This window comes from Bos javanicus, chromosome 10 (assembly GCF_032452875.1).
Source record: "Bos javanicus breed banteng chromosome 10, ARS-OSU_banteng_1.0, whole genome shotgun sequence".
NCBI classification, from domain to species: Eukaryota; Metazoa; Chordata; class Mammalia; order Artiodactyla; family Bovidae; genus Bos; species Bos javanicus.
Window position 1 is genome coordinate 44,296,693 of NC_083877.1, and position 27,126 is coordinate 44,323,818.

The 27,126-nt window shown below is 39.9% G+C and overlaps 1 protein-coding gene across 4 annotated transcripts in view; it reads left to right on the forward strand.

The window, feature by feature from the left end:
- The window catches only part of GNG2 (G protein subunit gamma 2), a 129,432-nt gene that overhangs the window by 91,039 nt on the left and 11,267 nt on the right, over nucleotides 1-27,126 (forward strand). For all 4 annotated transcript variants that reach the window (XM_061430983.1, XM_061430980.1, XM_061430982.1 and 1 more), the window contains one exon: nucleotides 15,302-15,415. In XM_061430983.1, the coding sequence (XP_061286967.1) occupies nucleotides 15,329-15,415 (87 nt within the window). In that variant the 5' untranslated portion in view covers nucleotides 15,302-15,328. The remainder of the gene's footprint in view (nucleotides 1-15,301; nucleotides 15,416-27,126) is intronic.

A 27,126-nucleotide genomic window follows, 5' to 3' on the forward strand; every position in this document is an offset into this window, starting at 1 on the left:
CTTTGCTGAAACTTTTTATAAAAAATCTCAGATTAAACTCTTAAAAGCCTCTCTAGGCTAGGAAGCCATGCAAAAGATTTTCCATCAAACTTTGCCTGCAGTACCTGTAGATTTGCATGCGTTTTTCTCTTTTTGAGATCTGCAAAATATCCTAAGGTTCCCAGGCTTGCCAAGAGGTGACCTTCCTTACTCACCAGACAAGGCTGCCAGGAACCTTGTAAACAGGATTGGCTAATTTTTCCAAAGGGCTTTATTGGCTCCATAAAGTCAACCTTAATTCCTTAAAGCTTTCTGGTCATATTTGAATCTATGTACGTCTCTCTATCAGAGAAGGCAATGGCAACCCACTCCAGTACTCTTGCCTGAAAATCCCATGGATGGAGGAGCCTGGAAGGCTGCAGTCCATGGGGTTGCTGAGGGTCAGACACGACTGAGCAACTTCACTTTCACTTTTCACTTTCATGCATTGGAAAAGGAAATGGCAACCCACTCCAGTGTTCTTGCCTGGAGAATCCCAGGGACGGGGAGCCTGGTGAGCTGCCGTCTATGGGGTCGCACAGAGTCGGACACGACTGAAGTGACTTAGCAGCAGCAGCAGCAGTATGTCTCTCTTAAATAAGACATTCTAATCAAAGCCCTGGTAACATAAACAATGTTTATAACTGTGTCCTGTTATAAGGAGAACAAATTCTTACTGAATTTGTGCAAATAATTATACTGTTGTGAAAATAAGAATACTCACTGAGAATTTCTTAATTCTGGAGGGATGAAATAGGGAGAAAAAGTAAACGCTTCATCTTTGTTCACAAAGTTATACTTTACCAAATTGCTCTAAGTCTTAAATAGCTTGAGAAAAGAAAAAAATTTTTCTTTGAATCTGGAAAAACAAAACATTAAAGAACTAGCAATCTTTCAAACAAAAAGTCATAAAAATTATAATCATCTTCATTCCATCCCATGTAGTTAATTCTTGATCTTGATCTTTGGTTAGCAATTTTATGAATCCAGTTTTCCTTGGAGTTCTATAAATCCCTACCTGATTCAGTGGTATTATCTGAAAGTTGTCAAAAGCCTGTAATCCACAGAACTCCTCAGAGGCCTTTCCATGAATTTCTCTGAATATGAAACAGATTTGTGAAAGTCATCAAAATAAAACAATAACTGTAAATGACAAAAGACTTTAAAATGTCCAGGATTAAAGATCTAATAAGAGCTCATTACAATACTATTAACAAGGAAATTTTGTTATTTCTGTAACATACATTCTAAGATAATAACTAGTGATCACATTATGCCTGGACATACCAGATTTCTAGAAATTTCATATAATTTCTGGAATATACCTATACATATATTATAAAACACACTTGTATATTTTATAACATACAAATATAACATAACATACAAATATAAGCACAGTGGATGAAGCACAAGCCAGAATCAGGATTGCTGGGAGAAATATCAATAACTTCAGATATGCAGATGACACCATCTTATGGCAGAAAGCAAAGAACTGAGGAGCCTTTGATGAAAGTGAAAGAGGAGAGTGAAAAAGCTGGCTTGAAACTCAACATTCAAAAAACTATGATCATGGCATCCGGTCCTATCACTTCATGGCAAATAAATGAGGAAACAATGGAAATAGTGATAGACTTTATTTTGGAGGGCTCCAAAATCGCTGCAGATGGTGACTGCAGCCATGAAATTAAAAGACGCTTACTCCTTGGAAGAAAAGCTATGACCAACCTAGACAGCGTATTAAAGAGCAGAGACATTACTTTGCCAATAAAGGTCTGTCTAGTCAAAGCTATGGTTTTTCCAGTAGTCATGTATGGATATGAGAGTTGGACCATAAAGAAAGCTGAGCACCAAAGAATTGATGTTTTTGAACTGTGGTGTTGGAGAAGACTCTTGAGAGTTCCTTGGACTGCAAGGAGATCCAACCAGTCCATCCTAAAGGAAATCAGTCCTAAATATTCATTGGAAGGACTGATGCTGAAGCTGAAACTCCAGTACTTTGGCCACCTCATGTGAAGAGTTGACTCATTTGAAAAGACCCTGATGCTGGAAAAGATTGAAGGCAGGAGGAGCAGGGGATGACAGAGGATGAGGTGGTTGGATGGCATCACCAACTCAATGATCATGAGTTTGAGCAAGCTCTTAGAGTTGGTGATGGACAGGGAAGCCTGGCGTGCTGCAGTCCATGGGGTTGCAAAGAGTTGGACATGACTGAGTGACTGAACTGAACTGAATTTTACATGAGCACACTATTGATATTAAAGCTTGTTTTTTAAACTCTTATATTTTAGCCAACTTGATTGCACAAGATAAAATTCTCTCCTTCTCACTTCCCAACTTTCTATTTTCAATTTAGTTTGTCTTTGTTTCTCTTTCTCCCATTGTGAAATAACCAACCTTAATTTAGGATAAAATTATCTTCATTTTTCTTAACAAAAATGCATCTTCATACCTCATACCATTTTTTACCTAAATGCAACCAACTTTCCTTGCATAGAGATGTTTTTCTTATTATCTTTAGTAATTTCATTTATTAATTAGAGTTTTTAATTCTTAAAAGCATTAATTTCTAGTAAAAACCAAGAAGTAAGCAGTTATGTACATTATACCAATATTCTTGGATTGGCAAATTTATGAATATATTTTATAATTTCTGGAAACACATTTCTTTGTATTGTAACCTTTCGATGTGATACATATGTTTACTAATAGGCCCAAATATCTTTTCAGTTTCTTTGTCATAAGAAACCAAAAGTTCAAGAATTGATACTCCTGTGTCTTATCTCATTTGGAAATTATGTAGATAGTCAGTAAATTTCTATCATTTAATTTAACTGAGCAAAACTCTAAGAATGTAAGTTACCAAAGACATTTGGGAAACTATTGAAGATGACATCTTAAAACATAATTATTATTGAAAAGTTCACTTAAAAATTTTTATCCTACTTTACATTTATTGAATTCAGTTGTTCCCAACAGTCATATCCAGATCACTCATGAAAAGTTCATAAACAGCAAAACAGCCAGCCATCATTTTAAGTTATTTTTATTGTTTACAAATTTTTCAGCAGGGGTATCATGAGCTTACTTGGCTAGTAAACCCAGGTACAGAGGAGCCTGGTGGGCTGCAGTCCATCGAGTCACAAGAGTTGGACGTGACTGAGCGACTAACACACGCAAACCCAGGTAGAATAAAAGTTGCATGTCTTCATTATACTTAATGCTGATAACTCTGAAGACATGTCTATTTTAATTAAACCAACAAACTTAAACTAGTGTTTACTTAGCAGAGATTATCCCACATCACATGCACTTGAAAAACATTTGAGTTGGTTTCTATATTTCTGAGTTTTAGGGATGCTTAATTCATAAGAGCTAAAGTGTAAGCCAGTAAAATAACAGCTCACTTGGAAACTGATTTTGTTAATACTGTGCAGAGGTAGGAAATGTCACATATACATAACGTATTTTTATAGACATAGGTAAACATGCAGACAGATTGCAGAGACTTTATAGTTTTTGTTCTAAAACTTGAGCCGTGAATCAGGTACAATAACAACTCAGTTCAGTTCAGTTTAGTCCAGTCACTCAGTGGTGTCCAACTCTTTGCAACCCCATGAATCGCAGCACACCAGGCCTCCCTGTCCATCACCAACTTCCAGAGTTTACCCAAACTCATGTCCATCAAGTCGGTGATGCCATCCGGCCATCTCAACCTCTGTCGTCCCCTTCTCCTCCTGCTCCCAGTCCCTCCCAGCATCAGGGTCTTTTCCAGTGAGTCAACTCTTCGCATGAGGTGGCCAAAGTATTGGAGTTTCAGCTTCAGCATCAGTCCTTCCAATGAACACCCAGGACTAATCTCCTTTAGGATGGACTGGTTGGATCTCCGTGCAGTCCAAGGGACTCTCAAGAGGCTTCTCCAACACCACAGTACAAAAGCATCAATTCTTCGGCACTCAGCCTTCTTCACAGTCCAACTCTCACATCCAAACATGACCACTGGAAAAACCATAGCCTTGACTAGACGGACCTTTGTTGGCAAAGTGATGTCTCTGCTTTTGAATATGCTGTCTAGGTTAGTCATAACTTTCCTTCCAAGGAGTAAGCATCTTTTAATTTCATGGCTGCAATCACCATCTGCAGTGATTTTGGAGCCCCAAAAAATAAAGTCGGACACTGTTTCCACTGTTTTCCCATCTATTTGCCATGAAGTGATAGGACCAGATGCCATGATCTTAGTTTTCTGAATGTTGAGTTTTAAGCCAACTTTTTCACTCTCCTCTTTCACTTTCATCAAGAGACTTTTTAGTTCCTCTTCACTTTCTGCCATAAGGGTGGTGTCATCTGCATATCTGAGGTTATTGATATTTCTCCCAGCAATCTGATTCCAGCTTGTGCTTCTTCCAGCCCAGCGTTTCTCATTACGTACTCTGCATAAAAGTTAAATAAGCAGGGTGACAATATACAGCCTTGACGTACTCCTTTTCCTATTTGGAACCAGTCTGTTGTTCCATGTCCAGTTCGAACTGTTGCTTCCTGACCTGCATATAGGTTTCTCAAGAGGCAAGTCAGGTAGTCTGGTATTCCCATCTCTTTCAGAATTTTCCAGAGTTTATTGTAATCCACACAGTCAAAGGCTTTGGCATAGTCAATAAAGCAGAAATTGATGTTTTTCTGGAACTCTCTTGCTTTTTCGATGCCCCAGAGGATGTTGTCAATTTGATCTCTGGTTCCTCTGCCTTTTCTAAAACCAGCTTGAACATCTGGAAGTTCATGGTTCACATATTGCTGAAGCCTGGCTTGGAGAATTTTGAGCATCACTTTGCTAGCGTGTGAGATGAGTGCAATTGTGCGGTAGTTTGAATATTCTTTGGCATTGCCTTTCTTTGGGATTGGAATGAAAACTGACCTTTTCCAGTCCTGTGGCCACTGCTGAGTTTTCCAAATTTGCTGGCATATTGAGTGCAGCACTTTCACAGCATCATCTTTCAGGATTTGAAATAGCTCACCTGAAATTCCATCACCTCCACTAGCTTTGTTCGTAGTGATGCTTTCTAAGGCCCACTTGACTTCACATTCCAGGATGTCTGGCTCTAGGTGAGTGATCACACCATCGTGATCATCTGGGTCACTAGTTTATAAATAACAGTTGAATTCAAATTATATCTCTGCCAAACAGAACACATTAAGGTTACTCTCTCAAATGGCTAAAGCTTTCTACTAATGTTTGTGCAAAAGACTTTTAAGTTTGTGTTTGTCCTTGACAAGATCGTCCTTGACAGTCTTTTGAACACTGTGGACTTGATTTAGGCAAGTGAGTTTTAGAGCAGTTTATATTTTTAAAAACCTCCCCACCCCCTTTTTATCTTGTGTCTTAGGCAGTTGTGAGCAGTGTTTTATTTACCTTCTGAGGTATTTTCATTATAAATACATAATAAGATTTACATCTTCAAGGAACAGGGAAAGAATGTAAGTTTTCTCCTAGGAATTTTGGTGTATATTTATTATCAGAAGTCCAGGATAATTGCTGTTTAATTTTTTTTCTTCTTTCCCTTAAGTCAGGGCAATTGTACTTCCAGTGTCCTGATTTTTTTTTTAATAATATCTGCAAACACCTGAAGGCAAACGGGAAAAGGTCTAAGGGGACTTTGAGTTGCTTTCAAAGTTATGCTTTTGTTTTTCTAAAGATTCAAGCAGATAAATCAAGTATTGTTGACTGTAATTCCTTTTTTCTCCTGAATTCCTGCAAGCTATCTTTAAAGAATTAGGTAGCTGCTTCTATCACAGTGCTTAGAGGTTGACTATCCATCCAGGACTTTTGAATTTGCCTTGTTAAATTTAGGAGAAAATTTCCTATTAAGGAGGAAATTGAAACATTTCTATATTCTGGATCTTCAGGGCTTAATGCAGTATGCCTTTGAAAAGTCTGTGCAAAGCATGTTACAAAGGCCTTTGGATGTTCTCCTTTTTCTAAGTGTACCTTTGCACATAATATATAAAAAGACATAATATTGATACATTTGCTAAACATCAGCCTCCAGCTGATCCATTTCCTGACCATTTAACAGGAGGGCCTGGGAGAAATTCTGGTCATCTGTTTTCCTCTGTAAAAAGTGTTGTAAATGGCCACTAATCTTTTTAATACCTCTTTAAATTTGGTAGGATCTTCTGAAGGTGGAGATAAAAGGGTTTTATAATTTGAAAGATCTCTAGAGGATATAAATTCTTTGTGGTGTCCATGGGGTAGGAGTAGGGGTGTCCATGATACATCTGCAAAGGGCAAAGGACATTGTATGGAAAGAGCCGAAGCTGGCAGAGCCTGATGATAGAGTCCCAGAAGGCAAGGAGCTGTAAGGGATAGCAAAGAGAACCTTATTCTCCATCCTGGGTGCTTCTGTTAAATTTACTTCTTAGCTTTCATCATTTACAAGAGTAACCTATATATTTGAGGCCTAGAGATCAGAGTGTTCCCTATAAATCTTTTAGAGAAAGGGAGGTTCAAACAGGTGGCTGGTATTTAAGGAATTTTCTGGGGAATATGGAGGAGTTGGGGAACTAAGAGAAGTTGCTGAGGAGATGAAGGGGAATTTATGTTGGATGTGGTCTTTAATTTTTGTTCTAAGTCTAATGTCTGTTCTTTCATCTTGCTAAGAGAGTCGCTAAGGCTATGGCCATTGTGTTCTACTGTGTTCTCTTTTTAATTTGGTCTTTCCATAGGTACCAGTAAGATGTTGTTATGAGTGAGAACCTCCATAAAAAACTCTTTTTTTCAAACATGGCCAGTTCAAAGGATCCTTTGTCTGATCATTGATGAGTAGGAACTTATATTAATCACAATAGTGACTCAAACCAAAAAGCCTTTATATGATTTAACCATGGATGCAAGAGGCATCCCAAAGGAAAGTGCAAAAGATACAGCCCTCAGAAGATCCAGAAAGTTTATTCCCAGATTTAGCCTAAGAAAGCAAAGACCTTTGTAGTCCCAGGCAGTAAGAACAGTGTATTGCAAAGAGTGACTCTAGTCTCTGACAAGAACAGAAGGCTGCTCTAGTCACAGACCTACTAATCCGCAACACCAGGCAGGCATTAATAGAATGAGACTTCTCCAGCACTAACTAGACAACGAAGGCTAAGATGACAAAGACCCCTTATGGACAAGGACCCTTTATGACAAACTCCCCTGAAAGCTGAAACAGTTGGACAAAGAGCACAATGCTTGTGACTTCGTGCCTTGGAATTCAGTCTGTTCAAGTGGCCACCATATGCAAGCTATTATTTGCACCCTCTGGCTAGCAGAAACCAGAGAATATTCTTAATGGTCACAGAGTCATGCTCTCAGGATACAGAACAAGATGAAAGGAAAACTTCAGTCTCTTACATTAGAGAGCCCAGAGCAAAGTCTGTCTAAATAGATGCCAGTCTGATAAAAACCATGAACTCACCAGGGTGTGAAGGCAGCTCAAACAATAGGCTTACAGAACTTACGCCTGCATTCTACCCTATGATATTTCTCCTTATGAGAAATGACACACAAGTTGGAGGAAAAGGAAAACAATCACCATCTCTAGAAGAAAAGGAATCAATAGATAGCAAGCATACTCATAACAAATCTTTACAAGTTGCTATACCTAAAAAACTAACTCATACAAATATTTTCTCCTACTAATCTGAATTTAGAAAAAGAAAAGGACTCTTAACCATTCTCACTTCTACCACGTGTTGCAGGCTGAGATCTGGGAGACTGATTGGGTAAGAATTCTTTCCTTCTGCCAGCACTTGCCAGAGGTCCCAGAATCTCTCCACTGCAGCAGCCCAAAGGTGAACAGTGTCCAGCTAGGGGAAAGCCCCATTTTGGGCACCTAAGCTGTAGAGGATGAACACTTTCCCCTTCTTCCATTCTTAATTCTTTGATTACTCTAATAATTAAATTGACATAAGATTAACAGGAGAAAACCAAATTTGATTTTGTACATACAACAGCCCATAAAGATATGAGACTCAAAGAAGTGACCAAAGCAGCAGCTTTTATACCTTTTAGCCAGAGAAACAATATGTTTGTGAAGAATTGACTAGACAACAGAGTTCAGGTTTGGGGTAGCAAATTAAGGAAGAGGTTACAAGGTTTGTTGATACAGCCCTCTTGGCCCTGAATTCCCCATCTCTGGCAATGAGGATAACTTCTACCTTCTGGTAGAGGGTGGGTACTTTCATATGGGAGACTTATTTCTTGGTTTCAAGGGGATAAAGAGAGTGAAAGTGTTCTTCTTTCATGACTGTTTTCTTAAATAACTTTAATTCAATATCATCAATATACCATCGTGATATATTTTGAGGTTAGTATATTCTTCTCTCCTTCAAAACAAAATGGAGCATAACCTTCACAGCAATGGAGTTGGCAGTGATTTCCTGGCTGTAACATCAAAGACATAGGCAACAAAAGAAAAAATAGAAAAATTGGACTTCACAAAAATTAAAAACTTTTACGCATCACAGTACACTATTTCCAAACCATATGTCTGATTAGAGGTTAATATCCAGAATATATAGAAAACTCTTAAAGTTCAATAGTAGCAAACCTGACTTTATTATAAAATGGGCAAAAGGCTTGAATAGACATTTTTCCAAAAAAGATACCCAAATGGCCAATGAACACATGAAAAGGTGCTCAACATCACTAATCATTGAAATGCAAATCAAACTGCATGAGATACTACCTCACACTATTAAGATGTCTACTTTCAAAAAAAAAAAAAAAGATAATAAAGTGTTTATGAGGATGAGGAGAAACTGGAACCCTTATGTACTTTTAGTGATAATGTAAAATGGCACTGCTGTTGTGGAAAACAGTATTGCTGTCCCTCAAAGAATTAAAATAAGCTTACCCAATGATCCGACAACTCTACTGGATGTAAACTAGGTATATACTCAAAAAAATTATAGCCAGTCAGTCAGAAGTACAACCTGGGCTTGCAATTGAGATCTGAACTGTATGTTGACATGCAGGTACCCTTCACACCAAACAGCAATCCTCTCATGCAGTTGACTGTCCTGCAATTTAACTTAATTCTTTAATTCTCACACTGTCTGCCCAGGGACAGCATCTGGTTCCATAGGTTAAAGGTTGAATCCCACAAGACTGCCTTCTCCCCACTACCCCTACCTGGCTATAAATCAGAGTTTCCCATGACCTCCTCCTTGGTTTTGGTGATACAAGATGATATCATCAATGGTTTCTATCAAAATATTTGGCATACACTAGCATTGGAAAAAGGAAATGGCAACCCACTCCAGTGTTATTGCCTGGAGAATCCCAGGGATGGAGGGCTGCCGTCTATGGGGTCACACGGAGTCAGACACGACTGAAGCAACTTAGCAGCAGCAGTATTACATAATACCCTCCAGAAAATAGAAGAGGATGTAACTCTTCCCAGTTCATTTTAAGAGGCAAGCATTATCCTGACTCCAGTACTCTTGCCTGGAAAATCCCATGGACGGAGGAGCCTGGTAAGCTGCAGTCCTCGGGGTCACTAAGAGTTGGACGCAACTGAGCGACTTCACGTTCACTTTTCACTTTCATGCATTGGAGAAGGAAATGGCAACCCACTCCAGTGTTCTTGCCTGGAGAATCCCAGGGATGGGGGAGCCTGGTCGGCTGCCGTCTATGGGGTCGCACAGAGTCAGACAAGAATGAAGCGACTTAGCAGCAGCAGCAACATTATCCTGACACCAAAGCTAAGGAGAGGTAGGAGGATAAAAAAGGAGAGAGAGCGGGAGAAAGAAAGAAGGAATAAAGAAAAAGAAAAGCAAAGCTGAAGAGAGCAATAATCTCATGAAGACTGATGCAAAAATCTTTAACAAAATATTTGAAAATACAAAGTACTTGGATTTGACTAATTTACTATTACATAACTCAGAGAAACATTTTATACACTAGGTTACCAGTTAATTATAAAAGAATGTAACTCAGAAACAGCCAGATGAAAGGGCAAGATGTGGGGACAGTGTGCAGAGCTCCAGTACCCTCTCTAGGTAGACCGCTCTTCCAGGATCATCACGAATTCATCAACCAGGAAGCTCTCACACTGTGTCCTTTTGAGTCTTTATGGAGCCTCCTTTATACAGTCACAATTAATTAAATCATTGGCCACTGGCTATTGGTTCTACCTCCAACCTTTCTCCCCTCCAGAAAGTTGGGGTGGGAGGGGGGTAGGTACTGAACGTTCCAACCCTCTAATTACATGGTTGGTTCTCCTAGCAAACAGCCTCCGCCCCCTCCCCCCCCCCCCCATACCCAGGTTCCTTAAGAGCTTTCCGAAAGTCACCTCATTAACATAACAAAAGACCTTTATTCCTATTACCATAGGAGATTACAAGGGTTTTAGGCGCTCTGAGCCAAGAACAGATCAAAGACCAAATATATTTCTTATAAATCTCAATATTACATACTTCTTTGGAACACTGGTCTAGGACTCTCTAGTTCTTTCAGTTTTTGCGAGGGGGATTTCTTCATTGCTTTTGTGGGAAAGCAGCTGAAGGTAAAAAAGAAAATACACTAAGTGATTCTAAAAGTGGCTCTAGATTTTGGGGGGGTCATATGGTAAAACAAAAATATACAGGATCTTTCTAAAACTAAAAGCACAAACCAAACCCTTTGTCTCCTTTTTTTCTTAAGACTGATAGGGATAGAATAGCATCGTTATACAGGTAGTTGTAGAAGTCCTGGTAGGAGACTATAGATAGAGAAGGAAACCTAGGAAACTTTAGGAGGCCACTGTAAGTGAATGATCGCTTGAGAAACCTACTGGAACATTGTTCAATGAAGCATGCTTGCTTAAGTATAAAACCATGAGCAAAACCACAATATATGCCCCAGGCCATTGGATGGAAGAAAAATGTTACCACCCTTCCTGCATACCACAGTTCTAGACCTCATAGTGCATGTGTGCTCAGTTGCTTCAGTCGTGTAATTCTTTGCAACCCTATGTACTGAAGCAGACATGACTGAAGTGACTTAGCAGCAGCAGAACTGTAGCCTGCCCAGTTCCTCTGTCCATGGGATTCTCCAGCCAAGAATACTGAAGTGGGTTGACGTGCCCTCATCCAGGGGGATCTTCCTGACCCAGGGATGGAACCTGCATCTCTTATGTCTCCTGCCTGCATTGGCAGGTGGGTTCTTTACCGTTGGCACCCCCTGGGAAGCCCCTGACCTCATAGGGTCAGGCACTTTCCTGCCTAATATGAAGGAGGAGCTAGTGATGTATGCCTTATGTCTGCATCTATGTCTACTTGAAAAAGGGGGAAAGACCCTTTTTCATTATAAATTGTAACCCACTCAGAGCTCCCTTGCCTGCCCATCGGCATTTCTTACAAGCACCCTATATTAGTAAATCTACTTCTTGCCTGTCACTTTGCCTCTCACTGAATTCCTTATGCTCTGAGACATAAACAACCTGAGCCTCAATAAGTTCAGACATCAGGTAAGTGTGTTCTAATTAAAAGATCATGAGTTCAAATCCCAAGCAGGGTTTTAGCTGGATTTGAGTCCTGGCCATGTGGGTTTGAGTCCCAAACTAGGTTTTGGCTAGATTCAAATCCTGGCACATGGGTTCAAGTCCCAATCTGAGGTAAATGGTTTCAAGACCATTTAGGTTTTATGTATTCTTTCCCCTGCATTTCTAGACTTGTGTCCTGTCTCATCCCTCTTCTTTTCCTATCTCAACACTCCACCTTCCCACTTTACTTCTCTACCTGCACAAAGGTCTCCTTCCATGGTAGATAGAATAAAGGCCCCCCAAAATGTCTGTGTCCCCGTACCTGGAACCTGCAGATTGTTGTGTTACATGTCAAAGGGGATTTGAGGTTCAAATGGAAGTAAGGTTGCTAATCAGCTGACCTAACGATAAGGAGATTATCCTGTATTATCAGAGTAGATCCAGTGTGGTTACAATGGTTCTTAAAAGTGGAAGAAGGAGGCAGAAGAGAATCAAAAAGCCAGGTGACTGCAGAAGAGCTCAGACTGATAAAGAATCAAAAGGAGTCAACTCACTTTTGTTGGTTTTGAAAATGAAGAAAAAAGCCAAGAGCCAAGGAATGTCAGCAATCTTTAGAAGCTAGAAAAGGAAAGGAAACATTTTCCCTTAGACCTCCAGAAGGAATATCTGCCAATATCTTGATTTTAGGTTAGTGGGACCTATTTCAGACTTCTAACTTCCAGAACTGTAAGATAATAAATTTATATTCTTTAAGCTAGTAATACTAAATTTACAGTAATATGTTACAGCAGCAATAGAAAACTCACACGCTTTCCATCTCAGCCTCCTAAGGACAGCTATGCCTTTTCCAGGGAACATAAACAGGCATTAGGACATAGACTTTTCCTGGATACTCAAATGAAAATAATGGATCATTTAATCAGTTAATGGCAGATTTGTCAGCTAACAGCGGAGAAACCCTTAATAATAGTGGTGTAAACAAGATAGGTGCTTATTTCTGTTCACGCAGATGGCAGCCAGTTCACAGCTGACATGGTGGCTCTACAGTATCAGTAAGGACCATCCCTTCCTGCTCATCCTGGAGTGTTAGGCCTTTTGTTCAAGGTAGAACCCTGTACTGAACATGACTACTTAGGCCAGCAGCAAGAGGAAGGGGAGGCACAGAGCACCTCCCTTTCCTTCAGGGACACTTCTGCTTATGTCTCAGTGGCCGTAACATAGTCAAATAACCATATCAAGCTGCAAGGGAACCTGGGAGTGTATTTTTCAGCAAAATATACCTAACTAAAATTCAGGGTTCTTGTGGTCTTTGTTAAAAAGAAAAAAAAAAAAATTGTTATCACTGATGAAGACAAGGAAAAATGGTATTGGAAGCAAGCTCTTCCAATACCAGAGACTTCCAGAGACTTGTGGGATCTGCCACAAGTTACTGTGTGATCTAGTTTAGACTGAAAGCCAGCATCATAGCTGACCAGTCTCATAGCTCCCTCAGGTCCAATGAGGATTTGGAAATTCTGTGATAGTCTGTACCCTAGTGTGATAAATTCTAATCTGGAGGAAATATTAACTTCCCAGAGCGGTTTCCATGGTCCTGTAGATCGTGGCTCCTTCCATCTTTGGGTGAATGGAAGAGTTATGCTATGCTACTAGATGAGTGAGTTTGATCCCTGGGTTGGGAAGATTCCCTGGAGAAGGGAAAGGCTACCCACTCCAGGATTCTGGCCTGGAGAATTCCATGAACTGTATAGTCCATGGGATCACAAAGAGTCGGACACGACAGAGCGACTTTCACTTTCTTTTGATTGGCCCTGTGAAGTTTTACGAGGCTGTAAGTTGTTTGTTTGATTTGGGGCATATAATTTACCTGTGGGTTAAATTATATTTAAATGATTCCATCCCTAACCATACTGATGAAATCATTGTTGTTGTTAAAGCCTCCCTTTTGTTTGTTTGTTTTTATATGCAATATCGCTCCCTTGATCTTCAAGCATTTGAACCTAGAGTTCAGAAATCTTCCGCTTCAAAATTCTTTCAGCCTTCCTTCCCATTTTATTGTCTCAAAGCCCTTTGAAAATAAATTGAGAGAACAGTTAAAAGTGTTAGTCACTCAGTCATGTTCAGCTCTTTGGGACCCCATGGACTGTAGCCCACCAGGCTCCTCTGTCCATGGAATTCTCCAGGCAAGAATACTAGAGTGGGTTGCCATTCCCTTCTCCAGGGGATCTTCCTGACCCAGGGATCAAACCCAGGTCTCCTGCATTGCAGGCAGGCGCTTTACCATCTGAGCCACTAGGGAAGCCCCTGAAACAGTTAACTATCTTCCAATTTATACTGTGTGCTGTTGGGTTGGCATTTGCAGTATTCTTTATAAAATAACATTCTCTATGCAGGGACCTCTTTGTCCACAGAGAGTTCTGTCTAATTATTTCTGTTGTCTTGAAGAACTAGATATCAAGAAATAAAAACCAAAGAAAATAATTTGTAGACTTTTGCTTTTTTGGTAATTAAAAATTGTTTCCTGATTTTCATGAATATGTAAAAACCTATGTACTGAATTTATTATGGCTTATTTTTCTTTCTACAGGTTTTCTATGTGTCTTCTTTCCTTTTTGAAATTGTAGCCTGAGCCTACTTTATCCCTAGATAAAGATATTCCCCAAAGCTAGTGGAAGTCGTGGTTTTTAATATAATATCTTCCGAACAAGACTCAACTGGTGTTGACTAAAGCAGTGTTTAATGCTTCTCATTTATGGGGTCATGCACTCTAGTTAAATTGCAGCTCTCAGACATTGCTTCAGTGACCTAAAGGGCAAATTTACAAGACAGTCCAGAAACAGCATATGGCACCTTGACGTGAAGGAAGACCTGATCACAATCTGGGGGAAGTGGGCACTGAAAATAGAATAGGATACTTTCTGAGGTGAACGGCAAGAATAAAGTGAGATGGGAGGGGTCAAGAAATAATTAGAAAAGAAATGAAATTGGGATAGGATTTGAAGGGGGTGGGGGGCAAGGATGGAAAGAGGTCTGGCAGAGCCAGAGACGAAGAACCCATCTCACCATCTACATAGGTACAGAACTCCACTCTCTAAAGCAATATCTAACAATACTAAGGATTCGCTCAGTCGTGTCGGACTCTTTGTGACCCTGTGGACTGTAGCCCACCAGGCTCCTCCATCCATGGGATTCTCCAGGCAACAGTACTGGAGTGGGGTGCCATTTCCTTCTCCAGTATCTAACAATAGCAGTGCCCAATAAATGACAACAATAATTATGCATACTGTCACCCTTACCACTTTGAATTTATTTCATAAACTTATTTCATAAATTCAGTTCAGTTCAGTCGCTCAGTCATGTCAGACTCTTTGCGACCCCATGGACTACAGCATGCCAGGCTTCCCTGTCCATCACCAACTCTGGAAGCTTACTCAAACTCATGTCCATTGAGTCGGTGATGCCATCCAACCATCTCATCCTCTGTTGTCCCCTTCTGTAATAAATTTCATAAATTTGATAACTTGCTTTCTTCATGTGGCAGTTCGTCTTAGCTGATTTAATGATTCCCCCTGAAGAAAGAATGGAAGGGGGAGAAATAGGGAGAAGGAAAAACAATCCTCATCTCTCTGGTCTGCCTGCCCGTCAGACACAGTGCTGGGTTGGGGATGTAGATGGCTGGAGAAGCCTGGCCTGACTGCACTCATTCTTTTGGGATCTCCCAGTTATGGTGAACCCACACATTTGGCAGCTGGTGATTTCTCTGATGTATTTTTCCTCCTTGTTTTCTTTCCTAGTGTATCTGAAACCTACCCAGCATTCCAATGGCCAGCAACAACACCGCCAGCATAGCACAAGCCAGGAAACTGGTAGAACAGCTGAAGATGGAAGCCAACATCGATAGGATAAAGGTGAGCATGGCGTCACACACAGGCTCAGCTGGCCTTGTCAGGAGTATAACTTGTAGCCAGGTGTCATTTGACTACTCTTCTATGGAGAGTGATGAAACCAAAGATGGTGGGAGAGGGCTTCCCTGGTGGCTCAGTGGTAAAGAATCTGCCTGCCAATGCAGGAGACACCAGTTTGATCCCTGGTCTGGGAAGATCCCACATGCCACAGAGCAGCTAAGCCCGTGTGCCACAACTACTGCACTCCAGAACCCAGGAGCCATAACTACTGAGCCCACGTGCTTCAGCTTGCTGAAGCCCATGTGCCCTAGAGCCTGTGCTCTGTAGGAAGTGAAGCCACCACGATGAGAGGCTCACACCACAGAGAGTAGGCCCATTCGCTGCAATCAGAGAAAAGCCCGTGTAGCAAGGAAGACCTAGCACAGCCAAAAATAAATAAATAAATAAATAAATGTATTAAAAAAAAAAAAACAAAGATGGTGGGAGAGAAACTTAATAGTTAGGCAAAAGTTCATTTTCTAATGTGCCTTGGCCCTCTCTGGAATTTTCCAGAATAAAATGATAGTATAAATTAAAGCTAGTTTGCTGAGTAAACTTTAAAGCAGAACATAGGCTCATGGCTGAATTCTAGCCAAAGGATTTGGAGAAGCCCCAAAACATAGCAATCGACCAGTTCACTTCTCTGACCTTGTAAAGAAGTCCTTCTCACTTGGGTTTAATTTTTTCTATCCTGATGTATGTTCTAATTTTTAGTGTTTATCTTCAGGTCTAGCCCTTCTATCCACCATTTTTATTTTTACTTTTTTTCTCTTTTATACTCTTGGATTTTTTCCTTCAGAACACAAAAACCACACATGGTCTCCCTGAGAAGTCAAACAGCATAAAGGTTTCATAAAAGATAGTAATCTACTTATTTCTTTCTCTCACTCCCCAGATCTAACCTGATAGCTTTGCCTTAAGTTGGACCTAACATGTTTAAATAGAAACCTTTTGTTGGCAGATTTTCAATGTAAATTAACCCACATAGATAGCTACCACAGGTAATAAATTTTTGCCAACCATCAAAGCTTCACTTCCTCAGAAGACCTGAGCATTTTATGACATGGAACTCAGCAGTGTATTTCATTTTATTAAAATTAGAACAGTTTTCCAAATGCCTTTTTTAAACTGGAAGATTTGTCCATACCTGCTTTAGGAACCTGAACAATCCAGCCCTCCTTTGGAATGTGCTTCTAGAGCAAGGGTCAATAAATTATGGCTCATGAGCCAAATCCAGCCCACTGTCTGTTTTTGTCAATAAAGCTTTATTAGCACACAGCCCCATACACTCATTTACATCTTGTCTGTGGCTCCTTTGATGCTACAACAGCAGGGTAGAATAGTTGCAACAGATGACACTTGGCTCAGAAAGCCTAAAACTTTTACTCTCTGGCCTTTTAGAGAAAAACTTTGCTGAACCCTGGTCTACAGGAATGATTCTCAGCCCACCTATACATTCAAATCACCCAGGGAATTCAATAAAAAGAACCATTTCTAAGACCACAGTGTAGACCAGTTAAATTAGAATCTATGATTCAGACAACAGTAACTTTTTATTTACATTATCAGTTAGTTTTAATGTATAGCTAAGGTAGAAAACCATGGTCCCATGGGAAGAGGTTTGCTCCTTTTTACTCCCATCAGGTCTGTGCTAGAGTCTGAAGGGAGAGCTTATTTTTCCTCTGTAGGTAAGCTGAGCAAATAACCATCGCATCTATCCTTAATCTCCTTTATACAATTTGAATCCTGGTAATGAGCCACAAAATGTAAACAGCTTCTTTCTTGCAATTGCTTTAATTTTTCTTTATTTATAATGTGATAAAGGGTCCTTAACATCTATTTTGCACCTTCACTACCTTCCTCTTCTCCATTTTCCCCTTTACCTGTTCTTTTTTATTTCCTTTCTTAAAAAAGTACAATATGGCAGGTGGGCATAGTACCTGCTGGGAGGAGTGAGGTCATGCAAAGACTGTGGCACCAAAAAGAGTCATTCAGCTCTTTTTTTTTTTTTTTCCTGCTGGAAGATGTTCTGTGTGTGGGCCTCTGGAAAATGCCACTTTGCCTTTTGGGGTGGCCCAGTGAAGATGAAAGTGTTTGCCAAGCCCCAGTATGGTTGGCATTTTCTGGTACAACTCAGCATCCCCAGGCCCACGTCCTGAAGCAGGATGTGATGGTGTAGGTGGTATGAGAAACTGACAGTGGGAGGAACAGGGCAGAAACAGACCTTTTCAGCCGTAGGTCAGACCATCATCACCTCTCACCTGAGTTACTGACTACACAGTGCATTTAGCTGCAAGGGAGGGATTGCTGACCTCTGCAATCCCTTCTTGACCCCAGTCCATCCCCACCATCACTTACCCTCCATGTGGCTGCCAAAGACCACTGCTGCAAGAAAAGCTCATTAGGTTCCTCTCCTGTTGAACATCTTTTCATGACTCCTATCACCTGGAACTTGAAATTCAAATTCTTCAGCAGAGTGTGTGTAAGGTCCTTCTGGCCCCTGCCCCTCTTTTCAGCTTTGTTCCCTTCCCCTCACCCCCATGCCATATTGAACCGTTCTTAATTCCCTTGATGGGAATTTCAAATGGCTGGAACATTCAGTCTCCTCCTCTTTGCATTTCTGCTTTCCCAACTCCTATGACTCCTTGAAGACTCAACCATTCAGTTCAGTTCAGTCGCTCAGTCATGTCTGACTCTTTGCAACCCCATGAATCGAAGCACACCAGGCCTCCCTGTCCATCACCATCTCCCAGAGTTCACTCAAACTCATGTCCATCAAGTCGGTGATGCCATCCAGCCATCTCATCCTCTGTCGTCCCCTTTTCTTCCTGCCCCCAATCCCTCCCAGCATCTAAAAATGCTTTCCCAGACCTTCATCATAAGAGTGGACTTTTGCTATTTTTCTATTATTTATTCCTTTATCCAATACATATTTTAGTGAGAGCTTTCTAAATTGCCCGGCCTTGTTAGGTCTTAGAGATATAGAGCTGGATAAAGATGAAAAAATGATTCTTGCTCTCAAAGATCCTAGTCTAATAAAGGGTGACCAAAAAAAATGAACAAGACCTATTACTGATACAAGTAAGACATCCAAAAAGCATAATTACCAAGTGTCATCAGAATGAAGCCAATACCTCACCCTGATTACCTTGGTATGCTACTTGTGAAGAGACCAAATAAATCAGTATCTCTTTGAGACATAAAGCATTGGCCTAATAAACTGAACAATGAGTGATTGCCTTCCTAGCTGATTGTCACTTTCAAATCTCTCAATTCCTCTTGACATCAGTGGACCTAAAATTGTTGGAAATAACAGCGGCAGCCTATATTTCAGCATTTGTTCTGCACATCAGAGCCAGGCAGGCATGCTATGGTGAAGTGTCAGGTTATTTTTAGTTTAGCTCTTGGAATAAAACTGCCACTGGTTTAGGACTAGTTTACCTGCCTTTTAGAGTCCCTTTCAGAGTTTTGAGCATTCAGGTTTCTCCACCTACTTTCCATGCATGATCCTGTCAGCAAGAAGGAACTTCTCTTTGAAGATCCCAGGTTTGTGATTTTTCGAATCACAGCAGTGGCCTCTTCAAGCTATAAAGGCTGCAGTGGCTTGATGTCCCTCTGGCAGAGCCTAGTGTAGCTGAGGCAATAGGGAGCAAGGAAAAGCGGGCACAGCTGACACTGGGGGTGTCGAGGGTCCCTTCCACAAGGGTGGCCTTATCCCTTGTGTGGCCTCCAGAATATGCTTGGCCGCCTAGAGTAGGCTTACCATGAGAAGATCTGAAGAGCATATTCCTTTTTAAGGCTTCGTGTTTCCTATCCCTTTGTATCACAGATCCTGGGAGATTTGGGCTAATGAACCCATTATCTGTTCATAAGCCTCAGGCATATATAAATTATACTCCCAGCCTCTCTGTGTTTCTTCGTTAGCATTTCATTCAAGGACAGAAAGGAAAGAGAAGCCAAAGAAAGCTGGGATGGGCTCTGGGGAAAGGGGCAAAGAGAGGTTTTGGAGACTGTGACACTCAGATGTATGAAACAACAAGATATGCTGCTGTTGAGCAAAGGCCTGTGAAAGAAAGCTTGTCCTGAGAGTGCGAGTCAAGAGAGCACATGTGAAAGCAAAGGACAGTAAGACTTCAGTGAATCTATTTATTCGTCACTATATTAGGACTCTGGGTTTCTAATAATAGAAACCTAACCCAAGCTGGCTTAAGCAGAAAGAAGGGATTGATGATAAAAAATACAAGGCGTCTCAGAATCTGAGAGCAGAAGTGTAGCTGAGTGAGCATCAGGAGTCAGAATTGAGAGGCCAGCAGGAGCTGTGGGTGCTCTGGGATGTCTCTGCTTCTCTCAGCCTCTTTCCTTTCCTGGGAGGAATAGATTTCTCAGCTGCCTGTTGCATGTGGTGGACACAAAATGGCTGCCCAAAACTCCCAGGATCACACATCACACTTTCAGCTCCATGAAGAAAGTCTCACTGCCTAGAGTGGTACATTTGCTCTACCAAGGATGAGCCATCTGCAGCTTCAATCAACTAACGCTTGAATTACAGCACATTGCACAAACAGGGCTCCCAGGAACCCACCCACCCATAAGCATGGGAAGGGTAGTTAAGGAGGGGTGAGAATCATCATAAGCTGAAAGGGAGCCCTTTAATGCATGGCATTGTTGGCATCATAAATAACATACATGTAAGTGCAAAATAAAGCCAAGGCCAGGAGCATGAGTGAAATGATTGCCTCTTAACTAATTGAATGCTCCTTATATTGGCCTCACATATAAATGCCAAAGTTATTTCTCATTTCTCCCAAATGGTTCCAATAGACCTTTCGAACTGGCGTTCTTCACTGTCTAAAGAATATGCTGTGCAGATTACCATCTCTCTGGTTATTCTGAATCCCTCAGTGAGAACACCCTTCCACTTATTCTTTTCCTATTTGTTGTTGTTCAATTGCTCAGTCATGCCCGACTCTTTGCAACCCCGTGGACTGCAGCATGCCAGGCTTCCCTGTCCTTCACCATCTCCTGGAGCTTGCTCAAACTTATGTCTGTTGAGTCAGTGATGCCATCCAACCATCTTGTCTTCTGTCATCCCCTTCTCCTCCTGCCTTCAATCTTTCCCAGCATCAGGGTCTTTTCTATTCTTTTCCTATTTATTGTAGACTAAATGTTTGTGTCCCTTCCCATATTCATACATTAAAACCCTAACACCCAATGTGGCAGAATTTGGAGACGGGGCCTTTGGGAAGTGATTAGGGGTCATGCAGGCAGAGCCCTCAGGAATGGAATTAGTGCCCATATAGAGGCTCAGCAAGCTCCCTTGCCCTTTCCACCTTGTGAGGTTACAACAAGAAGATAGGCATCTATGAACTAGGAATCGAGACCCAACAGACACTGAATCGCCGGCACCTTGATCTTAGACTTCCCAGCCTCGAGAACTGTTGTTTACAATCCACCTGGTTTTGGCATTTTATTAGAGCAGCCCAAATGAACTAGGACAATACCTGAATCTTACTCCTCTATTACAGGTCAGCTTAAATTCCCACTTGTTCATGAATCTTTTCCATTCTGATCCTACTTATTAGTCAGTTTACTAAATAATTTTACCGTCGTCAGATAAATTACACAGTCCTCAACGTCAAAGACCTTATTGTCTACTTCTTGGTGACGAGATAGGCAGGCAATGAGAAAACACTTTTTTTTTAGTGGATAGCTTTAAGTTCATGTACTAAATGTATCATATAACAAGACATTAGGAACTGTATTTTGGATGACATTTCCAATTACATTTATGGTTGGGGAAATTCCAAGCATGATGTCACTGGACAAATAAAACTCATCATATAGGAGAAAGTTCAGTAAAATGCCAAAAAGTAGGGCAGAATTGATCATTTTAAAATAGGTAAATTGTTTTATGTCAAGTATATGAATATTAGTAGCCAGCATTTATAGTATGCCTTCTTTTTGAAAACAGCTCAACATGAAAAGAACAGACTGATTTTCATAACTGACAAAGTTGTGTAACTATTGAACCAAATATAAACATTTCTAGTAAGTAAATCATCTTTCTGACAATTAACTCATAATACATTGGAACTGAACTTCAGGGAAAGTTTTACTGAGACACAAGTCAGTTAGACATCCTGCTTCATTCTGGAGAGGGGACAGACATCCTAGGTTTGAGACTTTTCAAATACTTCTCCAGCATTTGAATCAAAAGTTTTAACATCTCTTCCTTAAAATTCTTGCATTCAGTTTATTAGGAAGAGTAAGTTTCAACCTTACATATAGGCCAAACTGAGACTATTTTCAGGGTTAACAAAATAGGTATAGTATGTCTGGAACTTACAGAGGAAAAGGCTGTGTTCAAAGATATCCAGTCTTAATTTATTTGATTTGCTGAAAGTGGAACAAAAAACTTAAATTGAATCCAGGCATACATTAATAATTGAGCATAAAACTTCATTTTTATGAGGGTTGGTACAATTTTCAAAATTCAGTAGATGTTTGTTAAGCACCAAGTATATTCTTTTTTTTTTTTTTTAAATAAAGATAGAAGTTTAATTCCTCATGTTCCTTTTCCTCCTTTAATATGTCTTATGGCATTTTTACAAACACCCTAAAAAAAGATCAACCCCCTGAAGCTCATTTATAAATGAGCTACGACAGATTTATTTGAAATTTGCTTATAAGATAATAAATTCAAAACTTTTTTTTCCAAAATTTTTTTCTTTAAAACATCCTATTTCTCAATTAAAGACAATTTCAAAATTTACATTTTAGAAAGAATTCTGATTTAAAGGGATGATTTTTCTAATTCCTATTATATAGGTTTTTTCCTCCTTTTCATCCCCAACTTTTTGCATCATTCTTCATTTGTTAATATGGTGTATCACATTGACTGATTTGTATATGTACACTTTGCACCCCTGGTGTAAACCTCACTTAATTGTAGTGTAAGATCCTTTTAATGTATTATTGTATTCTATTTGCTAGTTTTCCATCAAGGATTTTTGCATTTATGTTCTTAAGTGATACTGGACTGTAATTTTCCTTTTTGTGAAATATTATGTCTGGTTTTGACATCAGAGTGATGGTGGCCTCATAGAATGAGTTTGAGGATATTCCTCCCTCTGCAATTTTTGGAAGAGTTTGAGAAGGATAAGTGTTAACTTGTATCTAAATGCTTGATAGAATTCACCTGTGAAGCCATCTGGCCCTGGGCTTTTGTTTGTTGGAAGATTTTTTATTACAGTTTCAATTTCAGTGCTTGTGAATGGTCTGTTCATATTTTATATTGCTTCCTGGTTCAGGCTTGGAAGGTTGTACTTTTCTAAACATTTGTCCGTTTCTTTGAGGTTGTCCGTTTTATTGGCATATAGTTGCTTGTAGTAGTCTCTTATGATCCTTTGTATTTTTGTGGTGTCAATGGTAATAAGCACCAAGTATATTCTTAGCCTTGTGCATTGTACATGGGAGCTAGAGAAGCAGTACCACTGTTGCTGCTGCTAAGTCGCTTCAGTCGTGTCCAACTCTGTGCAACCCCATGGACGGCAGCCCACCGCTAAACCTTGATAATTCAAAATCCCTAGAAAATGAATTTTTCTGAATAACCTAGTTTTCAGACCAGAGGAAGCTCTTCCTTCTTCAAAATATAACTACTTTGGATAATTTTGAATGTCTTTTTTTTTTTTTAATTAAATTGAGTAAATACCATGTACTTTTCTTGATGACTGTTTTGAAAATTAATTCTTTTATTTCCTTTTTTAAAAGAAAATCCTATTGATGTGTATCATCAGTTTAATATCACCTTGGACGAACAGGGAGGGCAAGATTATTTAGAATATTTACACTTATTGTACAAATTTAAAATGCTAGGTATTTATTCATACAATTTTACTTTCTCTAATATCACAAACAAAGTTTGATCCTGGGTGCTTTCCACAGTCATAACGGAGAGATCCTTTAGACTCACCTCTGACCACCAGCAGTGATGTGGGCACCTTGGTGGTACAGGACATCGTGGTATGCTGCTTTCCATTTCTGGCATTCCTAATGTTGCTCAGCATACCGACTGTTGTGTTCTCAGTATAATTCCAAGACACAGGGAAGAATACAGACACTTCTGCATTTACTAAGGATCAAACTAGATGTTTAAATTTTCCCTTACTTGAATTACATATTGATAGTTCAATGAATGATAAAGCCTTTACTGTAGCCAACAGCTTTTGACCTGAGTTAAACAAGTGCAGGTCAGTCTCTCTAGTGTGAAAATTTTATGATCTCTTCCCAGAGGTGTTACAGTTTCTTTTGCCTTCAGCTGTCTTGCCAGGCTTGTAACAGGCAATATTCAATGTTCAGGATAACTTCTCATTCTAAGGTTCCATCCCAGTGTGATCTTTGAAGGCCTTTTAGGAGTCAATTTGAAACTGTAAATCCTGGATGGCTGCAATAGTGCAGGCAATACAACTGAAGGAGTGATTGAATGATTGATACCCTTAACACATAGGCAGTTGTCCATGGGCACAGGCAGTGATGACCCATCAGTGGGTTGCAAGCATTTTGCAGCGTTAATTTTAAGGTGTGTTTCAGGATTCAGGATGTAATGAAGATGGAATTTACTCAAGCCTTACTTACAGTTTAAATTCTCGGGTCTGGTTTTTATTCTTACTGACAACTTCTACTACTCAGAGCTGTAAAGGTGTCTGCCAGAATAGATTCCTGTTTTTCAGAGCCCAAGATTATAATCTGGTGGTTTTTATTGGGACTGCCTAGAGCCCTCCTTCCCTTTCTCACTGATTCTCAGCCCCAGTCCAGTTGGGTGAAGTGCCTGGGTAGCTGGGTTTCACAGCTGTCAATCTAGGGAGATGCTTGCTCGTATCAAAAGGAAATTCCTTCATTGCACAATAGATCTCATCTCCCTTATCAGGGACATGCTCCAGCAGTTTGCTGCTCATTCTGAATCACCAGTTTTGATTCTTTATTTCATCATTTCCATCATCATTCAAATATAGTGTTATTTGTACATCTTATATAAAATTTAAATTTCTTCTCCTGAACCCCTCATTTCCTCCTCTAGCAACTGCCTCGTTTGTTTGCTCTGCTTTGAAGCTTAACTTCCTAAGAAAGTTATTCATACTCAGTATTTCTAATTTCTCTTTTCTTTATAAAAAATATTTTTACTCTGGAAATAACCTCAAAGATACAGAAGAGTTTCAAGTACAATGCCAAGAATTTTGTTTTCCCCTGAACCATTTGAGAAGAGTTGTCAACAGGTGCCTGTTACCTCTGGATACTTTAACATTTCCTATAAGTAAAAACATGCTTTTACATATTCATAATATAATCATTATGTACAATTAACATTTATACATTTATTTATACATCACCACCTTCTACTCCTCAGACCCCATTGAAGTATTTCAGATAATCCCAATAATGTCCCTTTTAGCAAAAGAACCCAGTTCCGAATCATGGGTGGTAGTTAGCTGTCCTGTCAGGCACAGATGTCCCTGACTCTTAGGACATTGACAGTTATAAAGATTATACAGATTTATAGAGTGTCACTCAATTTTGGTTTGCCTGGTGTTTCTTTATGATTTAATTAAAGTAACAGAAATTTGACATTAATATCAGGGAACTGGGGGGATATCCATCTCACTGCTCCCTTCTGTCAGTGATACATGATTTCAAATTGTCACTTACTGGTGGTATTAACTTTAATTACTTGATTAAGATGATGTCTTCCAAATTTCTCCATATAAAGATATTTTTTCTTTGTAGTGTACCCTGCTGTACTTTTTATTTTCTTATAAAACAGACTGTCATCTAACATCCTCCATAGCTATTTATTATGTTTTATTTTCTGTTCTCTCCATCATTCTACTCAAGCACTACATAAGCAATTTGATTATGCTGTACATTGGGGTAGTTTGATTCATGGTTCTTTGCTTGGGTACTGAGTTACTTGAAACTGTGGATTTATAGTTTTTATCAAATTTGGACATTTTCAGTGATTATGCCTTCAATTATTTTTTCTTTCCTTTCTTCCACACACTATATTTCTCCTCTCCTTCACAGACTCCAGTTGTATGATTATTAGGCTCCTGACGTTGTCTCCAGCTCAGTGGTCTCTGTCTGTTTTCAGTCTATTTCCTCACTGTGCTTCACTTTGGAGAGTTCCTGTTATTGTCTTCAAGTTCATTATTAATCTTTTCTTCTGCAATGTCTAATTGGTGCTAATTCCATCCAGTGTGCTTTTTATCGCTAAAAAATTGATTTGGGCCTTTTTAATATCTTCCACCTAGATAGCATATTCAAAAACAGAGACATTACTTTGCCAACAAAGGTCTGTCTAGTCAAAGCTATGGTTTCTCCAGTGGTCATGTATGGATGTGAGAGTTGGACTGTGAAGAAGGCTGAGCACCGAAGAATTGATGCTTTTGAACTGTGGTGTTGGAGAAGACTCTTGAGAGTCCCTTGGACTGCAAGGAGATCCAACCAGTCCATCCTAAAGGAGATCAGTCCTGGGATTTCTTTGGAGGGACTGATGTTGAAGCTGAAACTCCAGTACTTTGGCCACCTCATGCAAAGAGTTGATTCATTGGAAAAGACTCTGATGCTGGGAGGGATTGGGGGCAGGAGGAGAAGGGAACGACAAAGGATGAGATGACTGGATGGCATCACCGACTCGATGGACATGAGTTTTAAGTGAACTCCAGGAGTTGGTGATGGACAGGGAGGCCTGGCGTGCTGCAGTTCATGGGGTTGCAAAGAATCAGACACGACTAAGTGACTGAACTGAACTGAACTGATGTCTCTTTTAATCATATTTTGCTTTCCTCTATTTCCTTGGTCATGTAGACAATATTTACAATAGCTATTTTAACAGCATCCTTATCTATTTATTTTATCATTTATGTCAATTCTGCATCTTTTTCTCCTCATTTTTGGATTAATTAATTTGTATTAATTTTTTCCTCATTATGGAATATGTTTTTCTCCTACTTATTTGTATGCCTGGATTTTTTTATTATATTCCACAATTTGTGAATTTTTGTGTGTGTGTGTGGCATACTGGAAGTTTTTGTAGTCTTTAAATATTTGGAGGTTTTGTTCTGTGGTCCAGTTAAATAACTCAGAAACATTTTGATCTGTTCTTTTGAACTTTGATAGGTGACTAACCGCCTCAGCTGTTAGTCAAGGCCTACTTGGCACCACTACTGAAGATACCCTTCCTACTGAAGATACCCTTCCTAAAACTCATCAGTCCCCTACGTGTATGAGATCTTTCTACTCTGTCCAGTAGAGACAGAAACTACTCCAGCCGTGTGTGATCACCAGGGACTACTTCACTTGATCCTTTCTGAAATTCATTTCGTAGTCTCAGGCAGTTTTCTCCCACATATGTGCTGATCAGTATTCAGCCAAAGACTCAAAAGGAATCCTCTGGAGGCCTCCAGAGTGCGTGCTTGCTCTCTTTCTCTCTCTCTCTCTCTCTCTCTCTCTCTCTCCAGTGTGTGTGTTTGTGTGTGTGTGTGTGTGTGTGTAGGTTTTTCTTCTCTGTCACTCCCTCATCAACTCAAGGAGGTTTCTGAAATCTGTTTGGGTAGCCCCTCCCTGTGCTGTGGCCTAGAAATCTTTTCAAGCAGTAAGCTGGGACATGGGGCTTATCTTGC